This window comes from Lissotriton helveticus, chromosome 2_1 (assembly GCF_964261635.1).
Source record: "Lissotriton helveticus chromosome 2_1, aLisHel1.1, whole genome shotgun sequence".
Classification (NCBI taxonomy): domain Eukaryota; kingdom Metazoa; phylum Chordata; class Amphibia; order Caudata; family Salamandridae; genus Lissotriton; species Lissotriton helveticus.
The window spans coordinates 972584890-972609518 of record NC_136059.1 but is presented as its reverse complement, the minus strand read 5'-3'; the positions used below and the strand labels follow the sequence as shown (position 1 = coordinate 972609518).

General features: G+C 44.6%; 1 protein-coding gene across 3 annotated transcripts in view; it reads left to right on the top strand.

Moving 5' to 3' along the window:
* The window catches only part of SMARCA2 (SWI/SNF related BAF chromatin remodeling complex subunit ATPase 2), a 1851064-nt gene that overhangs the window by 693353 nt on the left and 1133082 nt on the right, over nt 1-24629 (top strand). For all 3 annotated transcript variants that reach the window (XM_078675722.1, XM_078675721.1, XM_078675720.1), the window contains exon 21: nt 14423-14530. In XM_078675722.1, the coding sequence (XP_078531848.1) occupies nt 14423-14530 (108 nt within the window). The remainder of the gene's footprint in view (nt 1-14422; nt 14531-24629) is intronic.

Below are 24629 nucleotides of genomic sequence, written 5' to 3'. Positions count from 1 at the left end.
AGGTGTTTCCTTCCTTTTTAGCATGCAGTCTACAGCGCCGGGACACCCCCTTTGGGGGGGCCGCGCGCTCTACAAGCTTCAGAATAAATAAATAAATAATGCAGGGGTATTTTGTCTCAAGCACGGAAAAAAGAAACATAGCGAATATACAGGGATTATCTCTACTCTATTCACGTATAATATCTCACAACAATATCTTAATGTTAGCACTGAGGCACATCCTGTTTCCATTCAGTTACGTCCTGTCCATGCCAATGGGTCACAGCCATTACCTTGTTAATTTAGTACATTAGCACAACTTTCTCTGCAATGAGTCCCTCCAGATGTACAATGTGACCATATATTACATTATAGAATGCAAGAGAAATACAACAAAACACATGGTATTCCGTTACTAGTTATTCCTGAGGGTATGCCAATATATAACATGATAGCTGTGGCCAAATATCTCTGGGCCTGGAGGTCACAGTCAGCAACTCTGCGTATATCGCCAGCTGTTCCTGACAGTGTATGAGATCAGTAATCCATTCTTTAAATTTGGGTGCCCTTCCCCTACCCCAGTGACATGCCACTCTTCTCTTTGCCATCAACAAAGCTAAGGCCATGAATTTACGGTGCGCCGCTTGCATCGCGTGAACGTATCCCATCAGGGCCATCATCGGTGTGGGTTTGATCTGTGTATTTATCATCAAAGATAAGGCTTCAAAGACTAGCATCCAGTACGCATTTACCTCCGGGCACTCCCATGCAAGATGTAAAAAGTCTGCTCCAGGGGCTCGACATCTGTCGCATCTCTCATTCTCCCTCAGTTTATATCTATGCTCTCGGACTGGAGTATAATACAGGCTATGGAGAAATTTATAATGGATCATACGTAATCGACTACAGGTTGACACCTGTTCAGTTTGCGAGGAGCAGTATTCCCATTGGTCATCCGTTATCACTGCAACCAGTTCCACATCCCAGCGCATTCTCGCCAATGCAGACAGCTCCACCCTCTGTGTGTGTACTGTATGATATATTATGGAGACTAACCGTTTGTCTGTGGTCACCTGGAGAATCGCCTGCAACGGTGCAAGGACCGGGGGTTCCGCCGGGAAATCTGGGGTAACAGAGCGAATACCCTGTCTAAGACAGATATACAAAAAAGTGTCTAGTGGCGTCTGCTGCAACCCCTGAAAGACGTGCTCAATCGTCCTAAAAGTTCCTTCATGATACATGTCACTCCATGTTGCAATGTGTGCGCGCTCCTTAAACTTATGAAAAATCTCTTCTTGAAGAAGAGGCATAGCAGGATGGTACACAAGTGGCAGTAGTGGGGAGTAAAGCATGGGGACATCCAGCTATTTACCTATAGTGGCCCATGCTGAGGCCGTGCAAGTAACAGTGTTTGGTGCCTTGTCTCTGACAGGGAGTGGAATATTCAGCGCACCATCGATGGGAACCGGAAGTGCTAGCCTGTGCACTAACATAATGCAATTCAAAGTTGGGTATCCCAAACCCTCCCTGCGAGTAGGGCCTAATGAGTACATTCCATTGCAACCGTGGTTGCTTGCCCCCCATATCAATCGCATCATTTTCGACTTAAGCGTCTTAAAAAAATAAGTCCCCGGGTGGAACGGTATGTTCATAAACCAGTACAGCAACTGGGGGAGTACCACCATTTTAATTAGCGACACCCGCCCTGCCATAGAGAGCGGAAGTGTGATCCAGCGAGACACATTGTCCGTTATGCAAGTCATGGTGGTTCCGGAATTAAGTCCCATCGGTACGTCTGTCTCTCGTTATGCGGATGCCCAGGTATCTCAAGTCCTCTTCACAACATTCCAGCGAGTAATCCAGTGGGAAACGAGTAGTTGTGGCTGTGAGAGGGAAAATACAATACTTGCCCCAATTTATCTGAACCCCAGAAAGTTTCCCGAAAACTATAAATTCCTTGAGAAAAGGGTTCAAGTTGCGTTGTGGATCCTGGACATATAACGTGATATCGTCCGCATAGAGAGATATCAAAATCTGCCTCATATTACATTTAAGTGCCTTATCTCGGTGATGTTGTCTCAGCTTAGCCGCCAGCGGCTCAACAGCTATTGCGAAAAGTAAGGGTGACAAGGGGCAACCTTGTCTGGTACCTCTTGAGATAGGAAACGCCTCAGATATTTTACCGTTAATAAGCACCTTTGCAAGTGTTAAACAGTACGACTGCTGTATCCAAGAAAGGAAAAGGGGTGGGAACCCCATACGTGACTTCACTCCAAATATATAATCCCACTATCGAGTCGAAAGCCTTTGTGGCATCTAAAAAAACAGCCGCCAAAGGCAGTTCCGATGAGACGTTATTGAGGATTGTGAATAATGTTCTTAAATTATGAGACGTCACCCTTCCGGGAACAAAACCTGACTGATCGGGCAATATCAAGTTTTCCATGAGCAGGCTGAGTCGTGTGGCGACAAGCTTGGCCAGTATTTTAACGTCACAGTTAAGGAGAGACAGAAACCTGTAAGAGTCACACTGCTGAGGTGGTTTCCCTGGCTTTAAAAGTGAGGTGATGAGAGCTTCTCTCATGGAGGGAGGAAGATGTCCCGTGTCTAATGCATCCTCATAGACCTCACGTAGTACAGGGGCCATTAAATCTATATATGTTTTATAGAATTCAATGGGAATGCCATCTGTCCCCGTGGCCTTCCCAGATTGCATATGCATAATTGCCTCCCTCACCCCATCGAGTTCGAATGGGGCACACAGAAATTCATGCTGCACATCACTCAACCATCCCAGCGTCACTTCACCCAGATATTGATCCAAGTCTAGTGCGTCCGCTCGTTGCGAAGTGTATAATTTAGTATAGTGTGCTGTAAAGGCATTAAGAATATTCGCAGTGTCTCTGTACACCACACGATCCAATCCTTGTAGTTCCAGTACATAGTTGGAGGCTCTTGGTCTTCTAATTGTCTCGACCAGCGCCCTACCCGGCCTCTCCCCCTCACCATAGCGACAAGCCTCCCAGTATTTTCCCCTAAAGCGTGTCTCTCTGCGTGCTGCATCCATATATTCCGTTAGTTTCTCCCTGAATGTCGCCCTTGTGGCCCCATCTGCTTGACAGGACAATGTAATCTCCAGTGTTTTGAGTTCTGTCTCTAATTTATGTAACGTATGTACAATGTCCTTAAGTATCCCTGCCCCCTTAGCTATGCAATATCCCCTTAATGTCATCTTAAATGCCTCCCAAATGGTTTTCTACGCTGTCAACTGTGTCCTTATTGCGCACAAAGAAATCCTGTACTTCCTCCCGAAGTCCCACGTCCCAACAAAGCAGTGGCCTGCAACCTCCAACTGCCACGCGGCGGTCCGTAGTCCGCCGCGGACAGAGTAAGTTTAACTGGTGCGTGATCTGAATACGTGCGGGCCAAATGTTGCACCCGCAAGACTGCCAGACAAAGCCCCGCGGAGAGGAACAGATAGTCCAGATGCGCCCAAGATGCTGCCCAAGATGCTGCATGTCCCGTGAAGTGGGTACCCTCCCTACCATTGGGATGCGCATGTCTCCAAGCGTCGGTCAAACCGTACTCAGTGAGAGTGCTATTTAGTATTACCCGTGCCTTGGTGTAGTGATGAGGGGCATGGTGCAATCTATCAACCACTGGGTTGCAGGCTATATTAAAGTCACCACCCCCTATGATGTTGTTGGACCCTATATCAAAGATTTTTGCCCACAATGTAGTGTAAAACTGCGGATCGTCTACATTCGGTCCATAGCAACAGGCTAAGATGACTGAGTCGGACCCCAATCTGCCCCATGCTACACAATACCGTCCTTGAGAATCACATGCGGTTCCAGCCAACATGAACGGTGTGCGCGTTTTTTTATAAGTATTGCCGTGCCCCTCGCATAGGAGGAGTAGGAAGAAAAAATTCTGTGTTCTACCCATTTACTGGCAAAGGTATTGCTTTGTTGTGGGTTAAAACGTGTCTCCTGCAACATAGCTATATGTCTCTCATGGCTATCTAGGTTGGCCAGTATGTTTCTTTTCTTACGCAGATCTCCCAGCCCTCGTATGTTCCATGTAACTATATTTAATAGGTCAATGGTGGCCTGCACAATAGATCTGTGAAATTACAACACATATGACGCCCTGCCCAGATGTGTGGGCCAGTGAAATAGCATCCACAATATCCAGTCTCCAACCTCGCTCCGCCCGACCTCTAAGCAAATCACAAAATATCTGAACAAAGTGGTAATTAAAAAAAGCATGTAAACTGACGACCATGTGCGATCCCCAACTCGCCCCCCCAACACCACTCCCACCCACTGGGGCAGCCCCAACTTGCCAGAATAGATTTCCCGCCCCTCCCTCCCCTGCAAGAGAAACAACAAAAAGAGAACTGTTAACCATGTTCTCAAGTAACCCATTATTAGTAGTAGTGGGGGAACACCCTATGGGGGTCGTCTAGGTGGCGGCACAGTTACCTCTTACCTCCCGAGTCCAATTGGATCTGATTGCGGGGCTCTAGAGGGTTGAGGGTGCCTAGTTTACAAAGAGAACACACTCACATTTAACAGCTGGGCGTAATATGCAGATAGTGAAGAAAAAAACATGGTTGCCCCGCGCTTGTTACATCTTATCATCAAATCCAAGTTGTATTCGTCCAATGATAGATCTGTCACTGTGAATCATCCTCTGCTCCTTCTGAGGAGGAGCGTTGCGATGCTGCCTGGCTCCCGCCTCCGTGTTGCGTTCGCTTGACATGCTTAAGGAACTCCTCCACCTGCTGTGGTTTGGTAAAGAAGCGCTGCTTCCCCTGGTGGTTGACCCTTTGGCGCGCTGGGTACAGCAAAGCGTAGTCAATCTGGGCCGCTCTCAGCTTATTCTTGACCTCCATGAACTTTCGCCATCCCTCTTGGACTATAGGAGTGAAATCCGGATATATGGAGAACTTATTCCCCTCGTACGTGAGTTGCTGCTTGCTCCGCGCCACTCGTAACACCACATCGCGATCCATGTAATTTAAGAGCCGTGCTATTATTGGCCGTGGTGCTGTACCTTTGTTGGGGGGGTCTCGGTCCCAGGGAGTGATGAGCCCTTTCCACAATAAAGTGCTTGGGCAGTGAGTCTTCTCCAATAGCGGATAACAGTAGGTGTTCAACATACTCCTCCATTCTGCCTGTATTTGTTGATTCTAGAATGCCAGTTATGCGTATAATATGGCGCCTACTGCGCGCTTCCAAGTCCTCATTCTTGGCCGCAACAAGTTTGAGGAGTCTGTCCAAATTCGCAAGTTGCTCCATGGCTCTGTTCGTCGTGTCCTCCATATCGGATATGCGTCTCTCAGCCTCCTTCAGGCGGTCATCATGGCTCTCCAATTTGTGCGCTATGGTGTCCATGCGCGACGACATCTTGTTGACCTTGTCCACAATAGTGGCAAATCCTTGGTGCACTTCTTGTAGGATATTCTGCACCTCAGTTGACTGCTCCGTCCCGTCTCGTCGCGCTGCATCTCCTCGGTCTTCATCGCGGTCCCCCTGAGGTCCACGTGCACCTCGTCTTGCAGCCTCGAAATTCAGTTTCGGCTGCCCAGTATCTGGCTTGCCAATGATGAACGGTGCCCCCCTACAGCACTGCAGGCACCGTGCAACTGCTCGAGCACTTGATGGAGTTTCACTTGCACTCCCAGTCAATATCTACACAGGATAATTATGAAGTTCAGAGTGTAGCATCCAGGCAAGCCAGTGAAAAGTAGCAACCGCACCCCACAGCCGATTAGGGATCACGCTGGCATGACAGTGTCTCCTGGTTCCGCATCAGACATACAGTCACCAGAGGGTCAGCAATGCGTGGCACAATGTTGTAAAAGTAATGTGCCTTCCTATGACAGAGCGCTTCCACGAAGGAGGGGGGGAATGCTCACTTACTCCGCAGATAGTCGTCCTCCTCGTGAGTCGCTGTTGATTGTGTATGTCCCAGGCGTCGCCCCACAGCTGCTCAAACGGTCAACAATGCCACCATTTCACAGTATCAAGCGGCCTTTCTCATGCCTCTGGCGCCGCCCAATGCACTATATATCCCCAGGCAGCCGTCACCTCTACAGGGGCAAATCTGGATGTCATTTGTGTGCCCCAGCTCCCACGGGCACTATTTGGCCATCAAGTCCCAGTGTACACAGCTCTCTGTTATGGAAGCGCCCCCCTGCCAGCACCGCCGTCGCTACCTGCCACCTCGCCAGCAAGTTTGCGTCGTCTCCCGGAGGCGCTGTGGGACGGCGCTTCACCTCAGTGCAGCGAGGGAGGCAGGGGGGAGAGTCCCCCGAGCAGTCCACTAATTATCACAGGCCCGATGCGATAGCTAAAGTGGGAGTTGCTGTGTACAGTGATCGCTGCAGGGGAATTCTGCCTTGGAGGGCCGCCACCGAGCCTGCACGTCAAGCTCGCGGTGCACAACCTTTCTCAGGTGCCCAGGACTCGTAAATATCGCTGCGGCGGTTTTAATGGCATGCAGGCTACAGGCGGTCCAGAGCCCAAGCCCGCTCTCACCGTAGCGCTGCACGCTGCTGAGCCGCCAATCGGATGGTCTTCTCTGCGGCCTTTAATGCGGTTGGGTCCTGAGGCCCAGCGTTCTCGTGGTCAGCCACGGTCTTGTGTAGCTGCCGGTGCCGCCGCCTCACTTCCCGGCAGCTCCACGCCTCCCTCCGCTCAATTTTTGTCAAGGCGCGGTGAGAGCTGTTTAGCTCCATTGCATCCGAGCCCCACACCGGAGCAGCCTCAGGTCGCCAGCTTCAATGGGGCAGCAAAAAATCGCCACAGCACGATGTGATAAAAGGATAAATGTCGGATCGATGTACCAGGCAGCAGCAGCCTCACGTGCGGCCATGCTGCTCATGCGCCACCTAGCGCCCCCCCCTTTTTGTCAAAGATGTCCCTAAACCCCCCCCCCCCCTCCCCCCCCCCCAAAAAGGTATTCAAAACTGGGTGATGGTATTCACCGGCAGATGCTTGTGTATTACAGTTAACAAACAGACGTGATATACCCTCTTGGGGGTGGCCAGAGTCCCAGTAACAACCCTGATGAACGGGGGTGGCCAGGATTCACAGTAGTTACCGGCTACTTGAGTCATTTGTGGTTAGGGCATTGAGCCGCCCGGCGAGAGGAGTGGCCATAGAGCTCTGGGTCAGGAGTAACATACTTTAAGTGCTTTGGTGTATGGAGCGCCACAGACCACAACCCCCTAGATCTACCAGTTTACCTTAATCTTCATGGCATAATCATCCCACAGGGCTCTCTCTCCCCCAGATAACCTCAAGTCCACCATGTGGGATACATGTCCATCAGTGGGTTACCTATGATGCTCATGACCTTAACTGCTCAATTGTTCTCAATTGTCAAAGTCAGCTTCCTGTGGTTGTTGACGGCACTAGGGACGTTTTCTGTTGCAGTCCATCGCTGCTTTAGGCTTGGAGAAGATTGTTGCAGGCCTGTGGTGTTCAATTTGCAGACGTGCTGGATAAAGCATAGTCTAACAAATTTCCCCTTTTTTAAGTTTCCATTTAATAGATAGGAATTCTTTGTGGACTGCCTGTACTGATGCTGTAAAGTTCGAATAGAAAGTCACACAGTTCCCCTGGTAGGTGATCTTTCATCTCACGTGACAGCCTAAGCGTGGTGTCGGGGTCCCGATAGTTGAGCAACATGCCGATGATGTTGTGCGGAGAAGCCCCCGGGATTGGCCTTGGTGCCAATGCGCCCTCATCACCACCATTAAGTGTGATAGGTTGTCTGAGCTAAAAAATTATTTTCGCATGGTTTCCACATACATTACCATCTTGCCTACATTTGGTTGATTACAGAATGCCTGTAATGCATAAGTTGTTGCACGCCAATTGCAGTGGTGGCTAACAAACCAGGATTGGGTCCATGGCAAATCCCTCTCTCTTCCCCAACCAGAGTTCACAGTGGTGCTCGATGCATCAATGCTGGGGTGGGGTGGCCACATGTGAGAGGTGGAGATCAGAGGCCTCTGGTCTCCGGCGTAGTCCGGGCTCTACATCAACCTTCATGAGCTTCTGGCGATTCGTCTGGCACTAAAAGTATTCCTTCCCTCTGTCCAGGGATGAGTAGTGCAGGTGTTCATGGACAACACCACCACCATGTGGTACTGCATCAAACAGGGCGAGGTGGAGTCGTGGGACCCTATGTCAAAGTGCTCTCCGCCTTTGGACATGGCTGGAACATCAGCGCATATCTCTGACGAACTCAGTCGCAGGTGCATGATGGATCACGAACGGCATTTTCACTCTGAGGTGGTGCAAGGTCTCTTTCAGCAGTGGGGAGAGCCTTGGTTAGATCTATTTGCCACCGAAGAGAACGCACAAAGACAGCAATTCTGGTAGTTTGAATTTCCAGGATGGCACTCCGTCGCAAGTGGAGTTTAGGTCTTCTATACGCCTTTTCACCTATACCACTTCTGCCCAGAGTGCTGAAGAAGATCAAGCATGACCGGGCCCAAGTCTTTCCTGTGGCTCCTGATTCCGCACGAAGAGTCTGGTATCCAGAGCTATTATACATGGCCATTGATCCTCCGATCAGACTGCCTCTTCGGGAAGATCTTCTGTCGCAGCAGCAGGGGTTGGTCCTCCACCCGAACCTGTCCTGCCTCCACCTCCTTGCGTGGAGATTGAGCGGCAACAGTTGACAGCTTTCGACCTTCCTCCCGAAATCTGTAATGTTATCTTTGCAGCCAGGCGTCCCTCCACCAAAATGGTATACGTGTGTAGATGGAACAAGTTTCTGGCATGGTGCGCAGCAAAGGCGTTGGATCCCCTTTCTGCTCCCCTTTCAGAGGTTCTCCTCTTCATTCGGTCTTTGGCCCAGCAGGGCTCTCCTCTGGGCACTCTCAAAGGCTATCTTTTGGACATTTTGGCCTTCCTTTGGCTACTTGACCAGCCTTCTCTTTTCAAGTCCACTGTTGTAAATCACTTCTTTGAGGGCATTACTCACTTGTTTCCTAGAACCCCTTTCATAATGTCCCAGTAGGACTTGAATCTGGTTCTCATCTATCTTATGTGCGCTCCCTTTGAGCCACTACATAACTATCCTCTCAGACTTCTCACTCTTAAGACTGCCTTTCTAGTTGCCTTCTTTGGCTGTTCAGTTCTCCAGAACTTTCTGGTGTGAACTTGCTTCGCAGACCCACCTCCTGGGTTGGTATTGCTGGGGTATCTATTCTAAGGTGAGGAATCCATAACTGTCTATTTCAGATGAACAAGTTACTTACCTTTGGTAACAATATATCTGTGAGAGACATAGATTCGTTATGGATTCTTCACCACCCCACCCATCCTCCCTGTTCTGCGAACAATTATGGGCCATCTTGACTGGCATTACTCAGCTCCTTTAGGGACATTGACTAACACGGGTTACATCTGTGGCTTTGTGTTGGAATGTGGGTTATTAGTATTGGCAAATATGCACCTGCCATTGGCAGTAAGGCCACTAACACAGTCTAGGGCTCATAATAGGTCAAATTATTCCCATGCTCAACCCTTGGTAGCTTGGCTCCGAGCAGGCAGCCTTAACTTCAGAGATGGGGATGTAAATCATTTAAAAGCACCAATTCAGTAAATAATTAAGACACAACACGCAACAAATATCCAACAACAATTTATAAAAATAGGAGATCATTTTATCTTTAAAATGACACCAAAACACAAGAAATCCAATGTAGGAAACCAGAGATATGATTTAAAAAAAGATTTAGCACTATATAGCACATAAATCATATAGCGCCTATTGGGACATCTAGTCATGCTAGACCGGAACAAAGTCAAGGTTTCAAACCGATGGAGCCCTGCGCGAGTACCCCTTGCGGTAGGTCTCAGTCAAAGTTTTTACCTTCTGACTTAGAAACTTTTCTGGAGCTTTTCTTCCTGGGGTCCCTCGAAACTCTCAGCCAGTCTGGATTCAGTGAGTGTTAGCCTGCTTGCCTTGCAACGAGCTCCCGGGCCAAACCTATGGAAGTCAGACCTTCAGAGATTTCCATTGAGATGAACCAGAGATCCAGACCTGTTTGCGGTTGAAGGTGGGCGGCTGGGGTCCCTCGAAACTCTCAGCCAGTCTGGATTCAGTGAGTGTTAGCCTGCTTGCCTTGCAACGAGCTCCCGGGCCAAACCTATGGAAGTCAGACCTTCAGAGATTTCCATTGAGATGAACCAGAGATCCAGACCTGTTTGCGGTTGAAGGTGGGCGGCTTGACTCTCGCGGAATGGTCCCGGTCGTTTTTCTGCATTCGGACTTAGAAACTTTTACGTAGCTTTTTCTCCCGGGGCCCCTCAATGCTCTTCACCAGGCCGGTTTTTGTGAGGGTTTACCGCTTGGGCTTCGACCAGCTCCTGCTCAAACTCTGGTAGTTGGACCTCCAGAGATTTTCAGCGGGACTAACTTGGAGGGGTTGCCAGTTCGCGGTTGTGGGTCCCCCAGCTTGGCTGGCCAGTTCGAGTCGGTCCACTTATGAAGCCTTTTTTTAAAGTTGCTCCAAAGATCTCCAAACTTCTGGAACTTATTCCTGAAGTTCCTTTGAGGGTTCTAAAGTGTCCAAAACCTAATCCAAGGATCTGGAAGCTCCAAGATGGTCCTTGAAAGTTTGGGACTTTAATTCCCATAATCCAGTTGGACAAACCCCTTTAAGGATCCACTGGTAGTACTCCAGGCTGGGGATTTTTGGTGGTGATTGTCCAGGTGAGCTGTGTTAACCTGTAGCTTGCAGGTAGTCCACTCTTTAGTTCTTTTGACGCATGTTTGATCGATAGGGCTGTAGTTCCACATTGTGCAACAGGAGCAGTCTGAGTGCAGGGCCTGGTTGGTTCAAATCAAACTTCCAGCATATACCCTTCCTTTACTTTCAATCAGCCAATCTGAGAGGCACTGCCCCTCTCAGATACTTATTCAGTGTTCTCAGGGGATCACTAAGGAGGGCACTCCTGTCCAGTGAGGTGCAGGACAACACCCCAGAACATGACCATTTCCTCCAAAGTGCGGCACAGTGGCTTCCCAGAACGCACTATTTCTCTGAAATTCAATATGGCTGAAGACTCAGCAGAGAGGCAAAAGTTGGCTAAACCAACTGCTAGGATGGCTCAGCACCATAGACTCTCTTCCCCTGGCATCTGCACATTCCTTCCTTAAGCCTGCAAAGTGGCTGTGTTCAGAGGATAGGCGCGTAAACATATCTGGTTTCTTCTATCAGTCTCCTCCCCCTTTTGAAGATCATTGTTTACGACCCCACCCCTTGCTCTGGCATTCCTATGCAGCAGAACCCTCTCCTTCCAGAATGGTTCCTTCACCCCAAGGGCTACTTATCACCTCATCAAAGCAGCCTGGCTAATCCACTGAATGCAGCCGGGCTGGGGAAACCTAAGTGTGCATGTGTGTTTTTTCGGCCTGAGACAGCCGGCCAAACACACATGAGCACCTAGGTAGTGCACAAGCACTCCTCCTCCACCTGCCCATGCCTGCCCCTCCGTCCACAAGCAGGCAAACAAAAAATAAAACGATGCTAGAACATAGGGGCGACTCTCCTCGGCCATGGCTTAGGAGCTGCCAGTCTAGGATGGGTCTGAATTTGGTCTTTGGACCCTTCGTTTGAACCCAAAAATAACCGTAATAAATTCCCTTTCCTCTTTGGTAAAGAGGTACAGGCTCAATCATTTGCTTTTGCAGGAAAACATTTACTTATCGTTGAAGTATTTCTAGATGTTGATTGGATGTTTTTGGTGGCATTGCTGGTGGAGGATTGATAAATCTGCGACAGTAACCATTACGTAAAATATTTAGTATACATGTGTCTTTTGTGATGAAAATCCACTCCTCCAGGTAATTATAAATGCTCCCCCATTCCCCCCGCCCCCAAGGTGGGTAACAGAAGAACGGGTCATTGTTTATTTCCTACATGCCAGAGCTGATTGGTGACCACCTCTCCCTTTCACTTGTTGCCTTAGCTGTTGTTGGATAGGCCTTTGCTGCTGATGTTCGGGCCACTTAGTGGGTGGACCCTTTCAGGATAATGACAGCGTTCATAAGGTCATTACGAATTTTTCTTTTGTTCATTACATTTCTCCAGACCAAAAGCGTTTAAGGTCTCCCTCTCAGTTTTTATCCGAGCCATCTACAAATAAAGTTGTACCAGAGAAAGGTAGATTAAAAATTCTCGGCTAAGAGCTGTCAATCAAAGCCAAGAGTGTTGTCTTAAGGCTTCTGTGGCAATAACCATGTGCTACTATTAAAGATGAATTAACAGCAGCACACATCACTTGGTTAGACACCATTATACCCTCTTTCAGGATTTCACTGAAAGCTTCTCTTCAGTCTCTGGGCAGATCGTCCACGAATTGTTGAAGGGAGTCACATAAAGGTCTGACATATCTACCTAGGAAGGCAGTCACACTTGTCAATTTCAAAAATGCAGTTACTGTACAAAACATGTTACTCCCCATAGAGTAAAGTTTACTACTCTCCTTATATGGTGGGACTGTAGATAAAGGATTAGTAGTGTGAGTATATTTATTTTTTTAGGCTAGTAGCATCCCCAAATCAAGAGGAGGATCTGAATATAGGGATAACGGGTCTTGTTCAGAAAGTGTCTTTTTTCTTTAACCTGGATGGGGCAGCTTTGGCTGAAGCAGGTAGATAAAATAGTTGTGTAGCCCGTTCTTATAATTCTGGAACCATTTGCAGGAATGGTCTTGTGGAATTTTGAAGAATTTAAAAAATCACAGACGTCGGTGAAAGGAGGGGAAACCTCTGTGTGTTTGAGGATGTTGTTGTAGTATAGGAACGCGTCCTGGACCTGTACCTGTGTCTACATAGAGATTATTACCTTGAAGAAAAGGCTTGTCTAAAATATCATGTGTAACTTCTTGTTCTGTGACGTGATCGGTACCTTGGTGGTGGAGACTTAAACCTCCTTGGTGTTACAGGTGAGCTTGCTGGAGAGTAAGCCCCCGAATGCACAGCAGTCTGAGGAGCAGGAGGAGGCGCGTGAGCGAAGTGGAGGTTTTGCTGGAGGAAGTGGATGTTGAGATGGTGAAAATTGTTTAGAATTATGGTGTTCTGGAGATTCTGGAATGACTGCCAGCGATGATGGAGAATATGCTCTTGGGTATTCTGAATCCAAAGTCGTCTGAAATCTTTTAGCTTTCATTTTTCTGATACAATACGAAGCTTTGGAGATGGAAAATGTATATTCTGTGTGCCTCGACACCAAATTGGCTCTTAACGTTGAATGGCTTCTTTGTTTCGAATTTATGGATTCTCCAGATGTTGTTTTTCTGTCTCCACGTTAAATGCCACTTCCTCTTCGACATTGACTCAGTCCTCGATGGTGAGCAGGTTGTTACTGTACTTTGCGTTGATGATTAAGTTCCCGACATGAAACGAGAATGTCATTTTATTCCAGGATTGCTCCTCCTTTTGTATCTCACTCTTGTGGAATCCTCAGAGGGTGGAGGCAGAGCCCCGGTAGAGGACTGGCCCACTCCTCGCTCAAATGACGTCCCAACTTCAAATAGCGCCTAGTGCTGTCTGCGCAATTAGTCTCTTCCATGAACGCAACTCTTCTCCCTGTCCTTCAGGGTACACCTGAAAAAGGTCTTGCAGTGTTGACATTTGTCTGGAATGTGATTGCCTGGAAGCCAAAGGATACACAGATCATTGCGATCTGATTATGACTTTTTTCTGCCACAGGAACGACACTTGGCGAATAAAAATGGCATTTTATTTGCTTTTGAGATCAGATCCACTGAGCTGTATGGACCTCTGTTCTGGTATGCCCTTTTTTGTCTACTCAGGGGCTACCTTTTACCATATGTAGTTAAAAGAAGTCTTAAAACATCACCTTCTTACACTTGAGGGCCACCATATGACTACACTTTCCCCTCCTCCCCACTCATTTCTAACACCCTCCCCCAAGAAAGATATGGCCTTGACTATGATTCATTGATTATTAAATATGTTAATTCAATGTAAATGTATGTGATAATTGCTCGTACTGTATGAATCTGCTGGTCCATTCAAACATCACATTCCAACTTCATGCAACTACCCAATAGTGATTCAGATCAGTTCAATGTGTGACACATAACAGCAGGGCCACATAAATTAATCAAAATCTAATCTTCTAGTCATTTTGAAAATTAGACTGCATACTTGTTCCTCAATAATTACAATAGTCCTCGTAATTTTCGAAGAATGCAACCTTTAAGTTTGAGTTAGAAGTTACTGGAAATCAATGCACTAAGGCAAAACTGTTTCAAACTGCATTAAAAATGCAAAGATCAAATTAGTGCTTCTGGTGATGCACTGATCTTGTGTGTTGCTTGCAATATGCCTTCCTTTGTTGGTATTCATGTATTCTAAAATATTTGTTTATTTGTGCTAGGTTGAATATGTGATAAAATGTGACATGTCAGCTCTTCAAAAGATTCTGTACCGCCACATGCAAGCCAAGGGGATCCTTCTAACAGATGGCTCAGAGAAAGACAAGAAGGTAAGTGAATGGTGTTCCGTTTATGGATTTTCAATAAGTGCATTGTAACATAAATAATGCATTTACTTGTTTTGGAAATGTATTAAAACAAGAGCTATATTGTTTTTGAGCTAGTGCACTGTTGGCTAACATTCTTTTCTGTTTTTGAACTAAGTATTTTTATTCATAAAGTTGCAATTTTTTTAACTGGATAAAGACAGTTGGCATACTAGGTAAATGTCTGGAAAGATAATCTGGTTTTAATGAACTGCTCAATAAAATAAAAGCTGTACAGGTCACATATCTCAACCACCTGTTCTTTGATGTCCTGTCATGGGAGACAGAGTACTGAGTGAGATGGACATTTTTTGGTGACTAAAGTAAAGTTACTTTATTCAGCAAAAATGATGTCCATCTCACTTAGTCCTCTTACTTCCATGCCTTATCCCTGGTATATAGCCTTCACTAACTTTGCTTTGCCATCCTACATTTCTTATATTTGAAATAGAATAGTTGTTTAATGTTAAAAGGTCATCCCTGTATCCTTTAATGAATCTATCCTAGCATCGCTATTTAGCTTAATTTAGGGCCTTATTATTACTTTGGCGTGTGGCAGCGGAGCGCAACACCAGCGCCCTGCTGCCACACTGCCAAAGCCATTTTGAGACGACCTGCGGGATTCTAACTGGAATCCAGGTTGGGCGGAACTGCGGTAGCTGGCCCATTGCAGTTCAGTGCTAAGGCTCATACGTGAGCCGTAGTGAGGCACCGCAATGGGAACTCCATTGCACTTTCCCGTAGGGTATGGACTGTTAAATCCATGCCCTGCAGGAATTGAGGGTGCATGTATACAGGGGGCACACCATGCATCCCCTATTGCAGAGGGTGCTCTGTGGGGCCTTCTTTGTTTCCTCATCGCCACACGTTTTATGACAGGCTCACCGCCATGAAAACTGTAGTGGTGAGGAAGGTGCCACTGCGCCGCCACTAGCATATTAGGGGCCTCAGACTGCTGCAAGACCGCCAGGGATCGCGGATCCTTGATGGCAGCAACAGTCCCATGACATTCTGACTGCCCGCCGCACCACCACCACCACCACCATGGGTTTGGTGGTCCATCGGACAGCCAAACGCATAATAAGGCCCTTACTCTTGCTTGAACCATTATTGGTTATGCTCTTTAATTGTTTTCTCATTATAGGCTCTTTTTTTGAATCAATTCAATTCAAAGGTCTTTATTTCGGCCAAGGCGGCTATAAAAACTCAGATAAAAATAAAATACAAGCAATTCAATAAATAAATAATCAGTCGTTTGTAAAAACCCATCCATTCGATCTAGTTAAAACAGCCTTATAATACATGTAAAACCCATATGTCCACGGGTCTTCCCTTCTCTTGTTGAACAGAGCGAAGAATTCAGGTTTGTGCTCATTAACTTGAAATGCATGAGCCACTCGTGAACAACACCGGTACTTACATTTTAAAATTAGTTGTATGCAAATGCAGTCTGTGGACAATCGAAGGTACTGTAAAGTGCAAATGCAATTTATACACCATATTAGAGCCTATGTAACAAAATAGCAACCTCTGGTGTGTGGACTTAAAATCTTTCAAGACTTTTAGCTTACCTCCTTTGTAGAATCACTGTTTATTTCTCAACCAGTTTCTCTTCCCGTTTTCAATAAAACTTTGAAAGGATTATTTACTAGCATCCATACACTTTTCTCAATCACCATCTAATTGTTCCTCTCTAATCCGGTTTCTTCTTGGCAACAACCATTCCTAATGATCCTTCTGATGAATCATCAACTATATCCCCTAACCTCTTTTGTAAAAACTAACCTATATCTTAACAGTAACTACATCTGTTCATGTATTTTGAGGTTTTTGATCACCCTGTTCCACTGTTTGTTTTAGTCTCTACATCTTCATTTGTTTTCAATCCTCTTGTGCATTCTTGGTTTCTTGGAAAGAGGCTTTTTCCTCTGTTTTGCTGCAGAATGTGGCACGTCTTTTTCACTGTATAGGCTTCCATCTGCCTAATTGAAATCCCACTCGTATGCTGTTAACACCCATATCTTCTTTTACTCCATTATCTGATTTACATCTCCACTGTATGTCTTATCATAAAGCTGTCAAATCCTGGATAAGTGTCCCTTCCTGCTGGCTTAACCCATCCCAACTGAGGTACTGATCTTCTCGGTTTTTAACGCCCCAACATCTTTCTTTTGTTTATCTTGCTCTTTCATCTGTTGAACTCTGCACACAATCTGAGTTTTATGAACATTCTGTTCCTTTCCCCTCTCAACCATTGTTCCCTGTGTTAGTTTACCTAATAGTGTTTTATCGGAGTTTCATTGTTTCTCTGTTTTACTTTATATATTCTATATAGATGTACCTCACCTGCATCTTAATTTCAGTTTTCCATATTCAGTGGCTTCTTAACAATTTTACCTATTAGTAATATTACCTAATGTATTCTTTGATAACTCATTACCCACCGACCTGATCTTCTCTTCTTGTTCACTGCACTCTGCTACCCCTACTTGTGTCTTATGAAATGATTTTCACCATTTTATTTTTCTTTCTTCTTCCTAGTGCTAAAAAAACCCAATTAATAGCATTTGTTATCTCTTGTCTTTCCAACTACCTGCTGCAATAGTTGTCTCACTTGTTCCAAATTTGGGAACTGATGTATCAAGCCATTTTGCGGTCTTAAACTGTATGATTCATACAATTGTGGAGTTTGTGTCCGCAGAATGTATTTTTTGTATGCATTAAACACATTTTGGGAGTCTGAAAATGATTTCTGACTCATAGCAATTAGGAAGCGATGTGAAAGGGGCGTCCTCTCTTGCTTAAAATTTAGTATGGTCTGTATTATTAGTCATTGATCAGATACCAACAACTCAAAGGGGCTGTTATCTGTTTTGTAAAGGTGAAGCTATTTCTTGGAACATTTTCCACTTTGGGGCTTGCGGCGCGGACAACTGCCTTCTCTCCCCAATCTCTTCCCAGTCAGGAAAGATTTTTTTTTTTTAAAGCAGTAGCATCGTTCCCTTTAATCTTTAATGGAGATGGGGCTGATATATATATATATATATATATATATATATATATATATATATATATATATATATATATATATATATATATATATATATATATATATATATATATATATATATATATATATATATATATATATATATATATATATATATATATATATATATATATATATATATATATATATATATATGCTCCAGCTTGTACCAACAACGTGAGATGCACTCGAGAAACACCACGGAGCTGCAAGCTTCAGACTCACTGTGAGGTGTAGAGAACGCTGGTCTCTTTCACAGTCTTGTCACCTGTGCCTGACGCGTTTAGAAGAAAGTCTTCTTTTTCAAAGGCTTGTTGGTGAAAAAGAAATGCATAGTCCGGACCACACTCTTCTTATTTATACAAGTTTGCGTGCCCTCTATGGGCCGTTCTGTATGAAGCTGCGCAACGTATACTGGGAGTTGTAGTGCTGAGGGAAATGAGTTCCTTTTGAAGATGCATGAATGTCCTGCAGCTATGGTCTTCTCCCACCATCCCATGGTGAGATTCGCATAGCTTGCGAATCTCACCATGGGATGGTGGGAGAAGACCATAGCTTGGGGAGACCAATATGAAGAGTATACCACGGACGTGGTACTCTGGTTGAGATTTATTGATGATCTCTTTGTCCTCTGGAAAGGTCCTAGGCAAAAATTAGTGGAATACATTGAAACCCTTAACCAGAATACAATAGGTCTGAAATTTACCTATAACATTCAGAAGAAAGAAATTGATTTCTTGGACACTAAGATCTATGTAAAAGAAAACAAACTGGAAACGACAGTCTTTAGAAAAAAGACCTCCACCAACAGTGTTCTTTTTGGTACGAGCTTTCACCCTCTGTCATTGAAACGAAGCATTCCCTATGGAGAATTTCTCCGAATGAGACGAAACTGTTCGGAGGAGCTTGAAATGGAATCTGAGTTTGATGAAACTAGAAAACGCTTCGGTGACCGTGGATATAAATACACCGACATTAGACAAGGTGAACTAAGAGCAAGAAACAAAACAAGAGCAGAGACTTTGATACCGCAATTGAAAGAAAGCTCAATTGATGATGAAAAACCACGGATGATTTTGAGTTATTCCAAAGAGAGCTTTAAAATAAGACAGATCCTAACAAAATATTGGAGTGTGCTGAAAAAAGATACTGACATTGGACCATTGATAGGAGAAAGACCTCAAATAACATTCAGAAAAGCACCGTCCATAAAAGACACAGTTGTAAACAGCCACTTTCAGACAAATAAACCGTTAACCTGGCTGGAAAGAAAACAGTTGGGTTTCTCGAAATGCCAAACATGCAAGGCATGTAAAATTGGTAAAAATCTAAAGTTTCTAATGGATCCGAAAGGCTGAAAATTTGAAATAAGAAACAAAATCACGTGTGACTCTCAATTTGTAGTGTATCAACTACAGTGCTTTTGTGGTAAAAAATACATCGGATCAACAACATGTGCATTAAAAAAGAGAATTTTAGAACACATTCGCGCAATAACAAACAATGACTTTAACTATGCAATAGCCAAGCATCTGAAAACACACCCTGGCAAAACATGGAAGGATGTAACCTACTCTGGCATTGCTCTGATAAAGGAGGAAGAAAGAGGTGGGGATCGAACCACAAGACTGCGACGTCTTGAATCCAAACTGATAATTAAATTCAAAACCAAGACCCCCATAGGATTAAATGGGGATGATGAGATGTATGTACACCTCTAAATCTAAAAACTGAAAATTTAAAAACTGATTGATATAGGACAATTAAGCAACTTTCTGGTTTAATTTGACAAACGTTTGGGCTCTAAATAATGTATTCAGTATGTATAGTGTAAATTGAATGTGGTAGATAAGCAGAATTTAGAAAAATTTGTGTTTCCAAAGACTAAGGATTTGAAGGATAACTTGATGTTAGAGCACCTTTCTGAATATGGCACTCAGCCTTTACTCAACTTAAACATGAGACAATATATTAAGCAATAGCTTATTGTCTCTCATGTAAATTTCTTCATAAATGTATGAATTCATCTTAGGAATGGTAGAAATGCTACCTTTACGAGCCCGTGTAACATTGTAAATAAATCCGAAGCACTTGGGAATTGTTTGATAAAGTAAAACTGCAAATGCCTACAACACCCATAATGCATCGTAACTGGCCAAGTGGGAGTTTGTGTATAAAATTGCAAAACAAACAAGGGACTATTGTTTGTATACCGTGACCAGGGACTGGAAAGTCCGAAACGCGTAGGGTGAGAGAAAACCTACAGAAAATAAAGCACTAAAACCATCTTGAAAGTGGTGCTCGGCGTCTTCTTCATTGAGGATATTGCTTTTGATATATATATATATAACACATCAATTATGCCTCCAAAACTGCCCACATTTATTCATTGACTCACCTACTCACAATACCGCGCATCACTGAAGTTACAGAATGAGGGACCTTCTGCCCTGTTTTGAAGAGCACCAGTGTCTTGTCTGTCTGTTACCAATTCATGCTTGTCATCCTTGCGCTTAGTCATCGGCCGATGATTATACGATTTTACTACATGCTGTAAAATTTGCTATTTTCTGCTATGTCATCACAAACATAATAGAGTCACTTACAAAAGTATAAAAAGAATGCCTATGTTCACAATGCGCTATGTGATCAAGACTAAAGGCTTGTAGTCGAAACGCGTCATCCTGACATGCTAAGGCAATAAACCACTTCATTATATCTTTATATAAATATATATATTTTCACAAAAAAAACATAGGTTTCAGAGACGGTTAGTTAGAAAATAGCATTTAAAAAACATTAGCAATTCACAGAAAAAACCATAGGTTTCAGGGGTGTTCTAGTTAGCTGGACATTTCACTCGTACAAAACCATAGAAATTCCTCCGTTATAGTTAGTTCTGCTAAATATAACACGCGCACCCGCTGTGATGATGTCACATATTACATCATTCATGACATGGCCAGTGACATCACTGATGACATCTCAAATGACATCACTCAATACAGCAGACAACGCAACACTTAGTGTATGCCACACTAAGACACACCCTTGGGCTTATTCCAGGATCTTAGGCCTCTCCGGACGTGCAAATCAATTTCCTTTAAGGTCAAAACCGGTGCGACCACTACATATATAACAAAAGGTACGAAAGGTTATTAACAATCAATAATTCTCATCTTAATCAATTGCCAGGCTAATCAATCTACTCTAACCATCCTAATCTGACTGCCAAAAACTGATAGCGCGTGGCACATCGGGGGAAAAGGGGTTTCGGGTAACCAAAGCAGAGCGTATAATCATTTATACCATGCGCTAAGAAACAGTTTGTCTACTATATGTCTCTATTTATAGGACTAAATTCTGGCCCATATTACGGTAGGTCCTCCAACGGATCGGAGAACTTGACAGGGATTTGGAAAAAGATGTAGATGAAATATTCCTCTCATAAGAACCTAGAACAAAAGGAATATTTATATATATTTACACCTTTCTATGCACAACTATTTATATATCTCATCTTTCAAGCTAATTAATAATGACAGACTCAGTTTCTCTATTACTTTGAAGCCTATGTAATGGTCAAACAAAGATGCAGCATTGAATCTGAATTCCCACGCAAAATCACAAATTCAGGTAATCACAGTAACATCTCAATTGAGTATCATGAGATGAGTGGATAGTGTAAGAGACAAAAGATCATTTTCAATAAGAATAATGCAGATACAGAATTTCATACAAACCTAGAAAACTATAGCACAGCGTGCTAATAACTGGAAATGCTAACCCTCTGGCCAGAAGGGAAAGCTGTGGCTTTCCTCACAAGAGATGAGTCAAATTAAGGAGTCCGCTCACAGACAGCATCATCCAATTAGAGTCTCAAAGAAACAGCTCACATGAACGCCTCAGCTAGATCGAACACCAACAAACCTCTTCTTCAGCTAAATCTAACGATAATTATTATACCCTGATGTTAATCAGTTCAGGCGTATTCTTGTAGCAAAATCTAAGAAACTCTTTCTCAGATTGGTCCATATGCATAGGGTGTTAAGTCACACCACTTCCGTTGCTCTTTCCTTTCACAATGCCATTGTTTCAGTTTCATACTGTCATCATCCTTCAGCAGAGGAAATCAAATCTTCTTCTTACTCAACACACACATTTTCGGATGCACTTTTTAAACATTTACCAGCACAATTTATCACAAGAATACACTTTTCCTTGGACAGTAGGAAGCGCCGTAGATACAAAAGACACATAGCAGCCGTCCGAGAATAAAGAACACAATAGACAGCTCTGAAGAATAAAACATTTTTCTGCATTTCGAAATTTTTAAGCAAAATTAACCCTAACATCAGTGTTGAGGCCTTCTTTGTAAAAGCATGCAGTTTCTCTAGAAGAAATAAACAATTTTATTATTTGTTAAAAAAAAAAAAAAGCTCCATTTCATAACTTCATTTCAATCTTTCATTTGTCTAATATGAACTCAATAATTTTTAACTGTTATTCTGTAATTAATATTTGCTTAGTTTTATTTATAAACAATACACAATCTTTTTCTTATTTTTTTCTCATGGTACCGAAATCATTTGTGGCCTACTTAAGCACAGTGTCTTTTCTCCCGCACCTTTCCTATTTATTTTTCCCAAATCCTATGTTAATAATTTTCGATTAATCTGAAACTTTGTTAATGATTTCCCACCATGGAAGGTTTAATCCAAGCAGGTTTTATTTACGGAAAGCCATGCTCCATCAATATTTTGAACAAACGTTTCTTTATTGACAAAACTGAACTATTAGAAAACGTTTTATTTCTGTGTGCACACAGCCCGGGCAGAACTTGCCAAGATGAATTGAAGTGAACGTAAGAAAGTTATTTGTACATGTGTATGTTTAAATTGCTGTAAGCCATCAGCAATTAGAATAAGAACATGACTACTGAGGTTAATATTTGGCTATTACAGCCTTATATGAATGTTTGAAGTATTGTACACAAAAACACATGGGAAAGAATGAATATAGATGGCACTATGCAATGCTTTTTAGCATGATATGTAAATTTAATCCCGAAATGTCAGATAATTGTTACCAACATGAGTTGCATGTAGTGATTTGAATAGTAATTTTTCTATGTTTATCATATATATATATATATATATATATTCACCACAAAAGCCCCAGCTTCTGAGAGGTCACGCGCATTGCTCTGCCCTCCGGCAATGTTCAAAGCAACCAGCTTTCCTGCTCCATAATTATTTATTTCTTTGGCCGACGCGTTTCGCGGCATCCTCGCCGCTTCTTCATGGGCTGCGGTGACAAACACATTACCTCACCCCTGATTGGTTGAGTCTTTTTATTTATTACATGCTCGCACTTGATTGGCGTACAATTTTTTGTTTTTTAAGGTGCATGCTGGACCTACGAGTCCATTCAGGGATCCGTTTGTGCTTTGTACTGGTTTCCGCACTATTTGTAACCTTTAAGTAAGGTAGATGCTCTCTTGCTGGTTCCGTTCTTGCTTGAGCAAAGTGCTAGTTCATTGTGGAAAAGTTCCTCATAATGGCATCTCCCAACAGGTTCTCCTTTCGATACCCGCTGGTGACGGTGCTCCTCTCCGCGGCAGGACGGCCGCGCAATAAATTCACCACAAAAGCCCCAGCTTCTGAGAGGTCACGCGCATTGCTCTGCCCTCCGGCAATGTTCAAAGCAACCAGCTTTCCTGCTCCATAATTATTTATTTCTTTGGCCGACGCGTTTCGCGGCATCCTCGCCGCTTCTTCATGGGCTGCGGTGACAAACACATTACCTCACCCCTGATTGGTTGAGTCTTTTTATTTATTACATGCTCGCACTTGATTGGCGTACAATTTTTTGTTTTTTCTTCAAATCTGTTTTTATTGTGAACACAGCGGTAAGCCTACAACCCCTCCTCGGGGCCGGCCGCGCAGATAGAAATCAATAATAGGAGTAGGTAACCAGGTGGGGTGGAATCCTTAAACACAGCGCCTTGCCTACAACCCCCAAGGGGCCGGCCGCGTGGCCTAAGGGAGTAGAAAGCAAGAGGTGGCCATGTGCTGGCAGTGTGCCTTAGTACGGGGGAGGCGCGTATGGAAGGGAGAGCAGCGGTGTCACATTAACAAAGGCCCAACAGGGGCCAAACTGCCCCAAAAGTGGGGCGAAAGCCAGAGTGGCAAGGCAAGGAAAAAGAGAAAGTCGGAAGAGGAAAAGCAGGGGTGAGGTGGAGAGGGGCCAGGGAGGTGTATCTGCGGTCGCCCACAAGAGGCAGAAGACGCAAACCGGCACTGAGGGAAGTGACTATGAGCCTAGTCTGCTTGGGTCGGCGGGGATGAGGGCATCCTCGAACAATTGCAGAGCGCGGAGCCTGGGGGGCATGTGGCGGGCATAGCTTATGGAGCACAGGTGACGCACGAGGGGTTCCCACACTGCCTTGAATCGCACCCCCCTTGATTGTATCCGTGCCGTGAGCAGCTCCATGGTCAGGACCTGCCAGAGGCGCACGAACCAGGAAGCTATCGGCGGTGCCTCAGTCCGCTTCCAATATAGTGCAATGAGTTGTTTGGCAGCGCCTAGCATGTGGAGGGTGAGGATCCAGTCGCTGCGCATGAGTGCTTTAAGTGTGGGGGGTCGTATACCCAGCAATAGTGTGCAAACCTCCTCAGGGAGGGGAAAACCCAACACCTCCTTAATGTGACTGAGGACCTCCTTCCAAAAGACAGCCAGGGCAGGACACGACCACCAGATGTGTATGAAATCGCCAGTCGCAGTGCCGCACCTCCAGCACAGCGGTGAGGAGGCAGGGAACATTTTGCTTAGACGCAGGGGGGTGTAGTACCATTGTGTTAACATCTTGTATGCATTTTCCCTCTGCGGGATGCTGCGGTAGGATTTGGGGATGTCGTTCCAGAGCCTAGACCACTGAGATGGCGTGATCTCAGTGCCAGTTGCCGTCTGCCACTGCCTTTGGTAGGGATGCGCAGGTGGAGTGGTGGGATG